This window comes from Haplochromis burtoni, unplaced genomic scaffold (assembly GCF_018398535.1).
Source record: "Haplochromis burtoni strain Fernald_Lab_line unplaced genomic scaffold, NCSU_Asbu1 Contig_18, whole genome shotgun sequence".
Lineage (NCBI taxonomy): Eukaryota > Metazoa > Chordata > Actinopteri > Cichliformes > Cichlidae > Haplochromis > Haplochromis burtoni.
In genome coordinates, this window is record NW_024582379.1 from 1,545,402 (window position 1) to 1,553,185 (window position 7,784).

The following is a 7,784-nucleotide window of genomic DNA, read 5'->3' on the forward strand; positions in this document are numbered from 1 at the left end:
CCCCCCCCCTCCCCCTGAGGAGCTCTGTTTCAGAAAAAAGGCTGTATGATATTCAAAATCAGTGGAGACTTGGACTGGAAATAACCCCTGCATTTAAGAATACAACTCACTGTGGTCGGGTGCTTGTTTTGGGTGTCAGTGAGACATGAAATATAATTTTAAAAATGCATTTTTTTCACATTAAAAAGAAATGTACAAAGTTTACATATGCAGTAAGGCGACCATCTAACACAGGTCAGCACTTGTTGGTTACAAGTGTTGATTCTGATTCACTTTGTTTCTGGAGCCTTGTGTTAATATCAGTGCAGCTACTGTTTAATTTGTGCTGAAGTCAGCTTGAACTACAGTTGTGAATAATGCTGTAATGACGGACAGAGCTATGCATGAAACAAAGGAGCTGCAATGATGTGTCGTGTAAACACAAGCTTCTTTACTGTTGTTCTGAGCAGCCAGAATAGTCAGGCACAAGGAAAAATACAGCTTTGCCTAAAGTAAGGGCTGAGACTTGATAATGGTTCAAATGGGGATAATAGTGCACACTTTGAGGCAATCTTTTCTTGAAGGCACTCATGTGGCTTGTCCACCAAGAAATAGCTGTATGAAAAACAGAAAAAGAGAGCTTGCTAGAGTTCTAATGTTAGGAAGGTTTGGGGGTCTGTGGGATTTTATCTCCTCGCTGCCTGCCAGTAACAGCTTTAATTACTCCTCTTGTGTCCTCATACTGATCACATAGCTGAAATGCTTTTCAAACACCGCTTATCCCCATTTCTCTCCTACTTAGGACCATCTTCAGTGATCAGCAATGACGATGACTCTGCCTCTCCTCTTCACCACGTCTCCAATGGCAGCAACACTCCTTCGTCCTCGGAGATGGGCCCTGACGCAGTAATCATCGGCATGACCAAGATCCCAGTGATCGAAAACCCTCAATACTTCAGAAGCACAAACAGCCTGCTCAAGACTGACACATGTAAGTAAAAGAAAAATCTGACATATCTTTAACGTGGACCCGGATTAACTCTGATTTAGAATCAAACTTTTGTCATCACAAGCTACTATATACATCCTTCCTCGCTGTCATCTCAGTGACCTTGGAGCTACTGCTGATAAAATCTGAGGGAAGAATGGGAAATAGAAAGTCTAATTATATGCATGTTTGTGTGCGGCTGTGCCCCAGCATACGTTAGGGACACATTCATCAAGACTTCCATGGATGACTCATATACATACCAGAGCTAAAGAAACCAAATGATGCTAGACCTTATTAGCCAGTGGTTTAAATTTTTTAAACCAAGTGAAAATGAGAAAGTGACAAACCCGAAGTAGAAGCTAGAAGAAGAGCAGAGGGAGAGAGAAAGAGAGCCACAGACAAATAGACAGACAGAAAATGCACAAGGATATTGACCTGGTCCATCAACATGACATTATGATTATTGGCAAGTTATAAAAGCTTCTCCAGGATTTGGCCTTGTGTTGCAGTAAATTATGGACCCACGCATTTGTGTATGTGTGTGTGTGTTCATGTGTGCTCATTCTGTTGAGAGCAAGGTTTAGGTTGTATAATAATGGGGGACTGGAGGTCGACCTCTTCAGTCCTGCATTATAACTAAAAGACTGACTGGGATTTACAGCCAAATGACGAAGAATGAAAGCGCTTAGGATCAATGAAAGTCAATAACACACTGTGGTGTATGTGCATGTGCCTGCATGTGCATTTTTAATATATTACAGCCATTACAACTATTACACAGTGTGTGCCTTTGACTCACAGACAGGCTGCATAAATACTGAAAGTATCTGACCGATTATTTGGCACTCCGCCTTTTCAGACCGGTACAATAGCCTTTGATGGAGACAGTTTGGCAAAGTGGCACATGGTTGAATGCCAGGAACTGAACTCTTTTTAAAAAGAGGTCTTAACCATCCTGTAATATTGAATGCAGGAGGAATCAGTAGCAGGTACACGTCTCTGCTTAAATGATCGCGCAGGCCTCTTTCGCGCAGCAATAAAGCAACAATTACTCTGCTGAGATGATGGATCTACGTGTAATTATGGGAAATGTTAGTGTGCTGCAAAGCTTCGGTTGTGCAACTGTCTTTTTAAGTGAGCACCTCATTAAAAATAATGATATTAGCAGAGTTAGCATTGTTGGAAAGCAGGTCACAAACATTACAAAGAAGCTTCAGTAAAGCACACAGATATGAAAAGGTGGTAACTGTTGTGTTTATGTTTTGCTAATCACTCACATATACATAAATTTGGGTTCACAACTAAAATAAGTATAAGAGTATATGAGCATATTCTCCCACTACATTGACTATCATATCACACATTTCTTTCCACTAAACTTCTCTGGAGATTCAATTTGAAGATTCAAATTTCAGGAAAACCCTGTCAAAGTGTCATTCATTTTTTTTGGACCACTAAGACAGAAATTGCGCCATTCAGATAACCATGCACAACCTTGTTTTATTAAAGACCAATTGTAAATGGTTGAGACCCAGGCTGGAGTTTCTTGAAGGTGGCAACGATCTGTTGAGTTGGCTTCACTGAAAAGTGGCAGACTGACACGTTGTGGCAGACTGAGGAGACTAAGGCAAACTGGCAGTGAACCTGAGACACAGGGGGCATACAGTTAAACATGGTTTCAAACAAGATCAAGAGAATACAAAACTAGACATGTGTTGCTACCAGGTTGGAAAAACTCTGGCAAGGACTCGAGCATAGAGTAAGTCATATGGGCTGAAGGGCTTCATAGGAGAGTGGATCACAGGTGCAACTGAGGAAAGAAGTGTGAACAGGATGCTGAGCCATGCCAAGACAAAGAGAGAGAACAAACAGGGGAGACTACAAGATACACAAAGAATGAGAGAGAGGTACACTCTAGACCATGGCAGCAAAGATTGTTTGAAATTTCAGGAATAATTGAACACTGATTCAGGCAGGCCAGGAGCCAAAACTCAGTCTGCAAAACCCAGTAAATCAGCCAAATCAACTGATTGCTAGTAGTGGTTTCCCTGAAAGTATACACATGGCAAGGCAGGGAATCCAAGAACAGAGTCATGCTGCCGCATATTAAAGATTGATGATAAATATGAAGGTGGTGTGAGTTCACTGTAAGCTTGCATTAGCATAAAAAATAGGAAACAGCTAGACTGGCTGCACCCCCCAAAAAAAAACAAAAAACTGTCACAGTATATAAAATACATATAATTTATGGAATTTATGGTGAGCTTTAATAATTGATAAATAATCCAAAAATCAACACAATTCAAGGAAGGAAGAAAAAACAACTGAGATAGAGGAGAACATAAATGTTGTGACAAATACTAAGGGGAAAGATATGACTATATACACTAAGGGATGCTTTGGGTGCATTTAATCAATACAGGTGAGGACAGACAGGGAGGAAGAGAAAAGTAGAGCAGGTAATGGATAGTAACAAAAATACTAAAAAAAAAAAAGTAGACACTAAAACATGGAAGAAATCTAAGTATGTAGCGAAAAAAAAAATCTCACTTCTCTTTAACATGGACCCCAATCAACTCTGATGTAGAACTAAAGATTTATCAGTTGATTACAAGCTATAAAATAAATTTCTTCTTGCTCTCATGTGAATGACCTTGAAGCTGCTGCCGTAAGATCTGATGGGAGAATGGGAAAATAGAAAGTGTAGGTTTGTGTGTGACTGTGTCCCAGCATATGTTAAGCCACTCATAAATTCAAGACTTTCGTGGATGACTCATACACATACCAGAGCTAAAAGAACCAAATCATGCTAGAGCTCATGAGCCACTTGTGGCTGATTCAGTTTTTTTGATTACAAAGGCTAAAGACAACACGCAATAGACTAAGTGAGGTAAAAGGTCAAATGCTGTGGCAAAGATTATGGGGATGACAGGGCTATTTATACACCAAGGGATGATTTGGGTGTATGTAATCAATACAGGTGGTAACAGTTAGACAAGCAGGAAGAAAACACAAATCAAGCCACAAGAGAAAAGTGAAGCAGGAAATAAACAACAAGATTAAAACAAGCCTAGCTTATTCAGGGGCAACTATGGGAACTCGTTTCTGCCACTGGAAAAAAAACCCAAAAACCAAAAGGCCTTCCATATGTCAAAATTTAGGGTTAGGTCTCTAAATTTTGAGAAAATAACTTCAAATATCAAGTTATTAAGTTGACATTTTTATATAATTAAAAATGCAGACTATAGAGAGCAACCATGTATAATGACACTGACAAATCAGAGAGGAAAGAGAAGGCAGAGAATCTAACAAAAGACATTAAGAAAAACAAATAAAGGCAGGAACGGTAGTTAAGGCTCAAAATCCCAGAAACATAATCATCACTAGAATGACAAATCAAAACAAGAATCAGAATACAAAAATATAATAATAATAAACTCTGAAGCTAAAAACCATGAATATAAAGCAACAAATGACAACCAAGCAGGGTTGCTAAGAATATAAAACCTCAAAACAACACAAAACCCCAGGACCAAGGCAGAAACATGTGCCCACCAGCACCTGCAAAACTCAATAATGTACATTTATACAAAAACTGAAATGTTAATGACTGTAAATGAGAGGCAGAGGACTGGCTGCTAGTTATTTTACCATTTTTTGCCTTTGTGCAGCTAAGCTAAGCTGACTGAGCTCTTGCTGGATCCAACTATATGTGTAGGATCACATATAGGGTCATGTAGGCTCATGTAGGGCCACAATAGTAAAATCATAAACACCAAAAGTGTCTAAGCTTTTCATTGTGGTGTTTAAGCTCAAATAGAGATTTTAGAGGACTTGTTATTAATATCTGCAGTAGCAGTGTTGAAAAAGTGATTTTTCTTTCATCATCTTTCTTACATCATCCTCTTGGCTTTGTGTTCAGTACCTCTCAATTCTTCCACTGCTTCTATACGAGTTGGTCTTTTGGGCTTTGTATTTTTTTGTATCCAGGGAATGGGGATTAACTTCACTCTGGAAAATGTTATTCACAAGTCAACACGTGTTGACTATATTTGAAGACACCGGTTTACAAAGAAACATATGTGCACGCACGCACACACACACAGGCTGACGCACAAAATTTAGGTCACAATTAGCTACGCTTGCTGATAGGAGGGCGCAGAGTCAGGAAAAATCAGTGCCATGACATTACTGAAGAACGTTTGACGTTTCTGGTTGTCCTCTTCTCAAAGCATCTGTCAAACACGACTGTGTCTTTGACTTATCCTGTTGCTCAGTTCAAAGTACCGAACTCAGTTTTTCCAAGCTGTTCAAGCTGTTTTATGCCTGCATTCAACGCAATGGAAAGAATTTGGGAAGATGAGACGAAGAGGAACGGAATATGAAACAGATGGCAAACGGAGAATAATTATGTCCCCAGACATTAATTTATTTGGGAGTTCATAAGATGCTGATGAAGGATAGGTGTGATGGGACTCTAAATGATGTGGTGGAAAAATGAAGGCAGGAGGGCAAAAAAGGTGGAAGATGAGGGGGTCGATGGGAAATATTCTTCTTCTTGATGTTAATATTGTAAACCCTGTCATAAACAGTTAATGGAAAAAAACTAATGGAGCAACAGAACGGGGGAAGAACCTGTGCCTGGATGTTAATACTTAGAGGATGCTGATTAAAAACTGATAGGTTTAGCAGCCGAGAGGAACAGCAACAGGGAGAGATAAATGGCGAAACAGAGGAACGCTAAATAAGGAAAGTGAGAGTAAGATAATGAGAATAGATGGAAGAATGCAAATGAGGGAAAATGAGTGAATATGATAAGCATGGAAAACGGGTACTAATTAGGAAAAACATCAGAGAGTAAGTGTGTTAAGTCTGGTAAATGAGGAATTATATTTTAGTAGATCTTAATTAAGGATACTGATTGAGGAGAAGGGGTGTGATATGTCGCACGGCATGTGGAGACACAGTGTAACAATGAAAGTGAGGTGGAAGACAGATTGTAAACTTGGCAAAAGGAAAGCAGCTGCAAAGCACAATTATTTAATGACTGAAATACGGCCATTAGAAATAAAAGGACTTATTCTTTTACGCTCTTGATAGACAATAAATGCTAATGCTTGAATACATGCAAAATAGATGCGACGACACTGGAAATCTAACCAAAAAAGACACAAAAAAGAAAATTGCAGGAAAAGGTTGTGCGAATAACCACATCTTCCTGCCAAAGACTAAAGAAAAGAAAGGAGGGGGAAAAAGCGGTACGGGAAGCACTGGTCTGCAAACATCAATTTATTTGCTATTTGAGGATGTTAATTAAGGAGAAGTGGTGCAAGGCATTTTCATGGATGAATGCTTATTAGACAACTGCAGTAGGAAAATAGTGCGGTGAGGTAATTAGCTGGTTAAATGGTGGGTAGCTTTCTTGTGGGGATGTGAGTTTATTGTGCGCCGTTGTTGCAAAGGGAATTGTGGTGATCAGCGACATGTTGGTTTTTTTATTTGAGATGAAGACTCAATTTTAGGAGAAATAGATGATAAAATAATTAGTAAATGATGAAACAATTTACAAATATTCTTGACTTTTATTCATGCTGATACCTCAGGATTATGTATTCAGGTTTAGAAGGTAGAAGTTATTCACATGCTGCTGATTTGCAAAAACGAAAAAGATCCGCAGCGTCACTTTTTCATCATGTAAACACATATTCAGATGCTTACAGGACTTATTTGATCGAACCATCCTAAACTATAAGCTGATGGGGTTTAGGCCCTTGCCATCTGAGTAAAATATTAAAAGGTGGAACTGTGTCTGCAGCACAATGCATGACTTGTTTGTTTTGAAATGAAAATCTTTCCCCAAACATGACCATGATACTTTTGCTGGGTAACCACACAGCACATGGAAGAAAGAACTTCCTTATGTGGACTTTGTTGCTCTTTCAAACAGCATCGCTAGCTCTTGGCATCGAAGATTGCTGCAAGCCACCAATACGGAAGGACACCCAGTGTGTATCCCTGTGTAAGGCACTGGTTTCTGACAGAAGCCTGTATTTGAGGCCCGGGGACAAGAAAACGTATATTTAGTGTATCATAGAATCTGCATCTGGAGTACTTTCCACCATCCTAACAGAAAGCCCAGTATGTTGTTTTTTCTCTTTTTCATTGACCGATAGAAGCTCACAGAAATCTTCCACACACAAGCTATCAAAATAAAAGAGAGGTTGTAGTATAGAAAACACACTGTCCTCCTTAAACCACCCACATTTTCTTTTTGTTCATTTTAGGGGGGGGGGGGTTTTAACGCAGGACAGATGGGACTGAACGATCTGCAGTCTTTTTAATTAAAATGTTTTAATTCATTTTCTTATTTGACGTTTCCTTCCCATTAATTCACAAAGGTTACAAATGAAGGCCAAGACGGGATTTGACGGAGACAATATGCAGCCTATCACGTATCATAACAAGAATTTATGAGTGTATAAATGCCTTAAGCAAAACAAAAATATCATATGGTCTTGACCTCATATTTGATGCTTTTGAATATCTGATGCAGACCAGCTGTGTGTTTCTCTTTTCTCCGTAGGTCTGCAGTTACAGTATTGGGTTAGGATGGACCTCAGTAGCTTACAGTGTCGATCGATGCAGCTTCTTCAGAGAGTCTAGCTGAGCTTTAATGTGATATTCTGAGTGGACAGCTTTTCTTCAAATGCACCTCTTAATCACATCACACATAAATCTCAGCTCTTGGTGTGTGTGTGTGTGTGTGTGTGTGTGTGTGTGTGTGTGTGTGTGTGTGTGTGTGTGTGTGTGTGTG

At 39.4% G+C, this 7,784-nt stretch overlaps 1 protein-coding gene across 3 annotated transcripts in view; it reads left to right on the plus strand.

Annotated features, from left to right (window-relative positions):
• Positions 1 to 7,784, plus strand: part of ntrk2a (neurotrophic tyrosine kinase, receptor, type 2a) — a 111,840-nt gene that overhangs the window by 76,795 nt on the left and 27,261 nt on the right. For all 3 annotated transcript variants that reach the window (XM_042218346.1, XM_042218347.1, XM_005916183.3), the window contains exon 14: positions 782 to 970. In XM_042218346.1, coding sequence (XP_042074280.1) covers positions 782 to 970 — 189 coding nt within the window. The remainder of the gene's footprint in view (positions 1 to 781; positions 971 to 7,784) is intronic.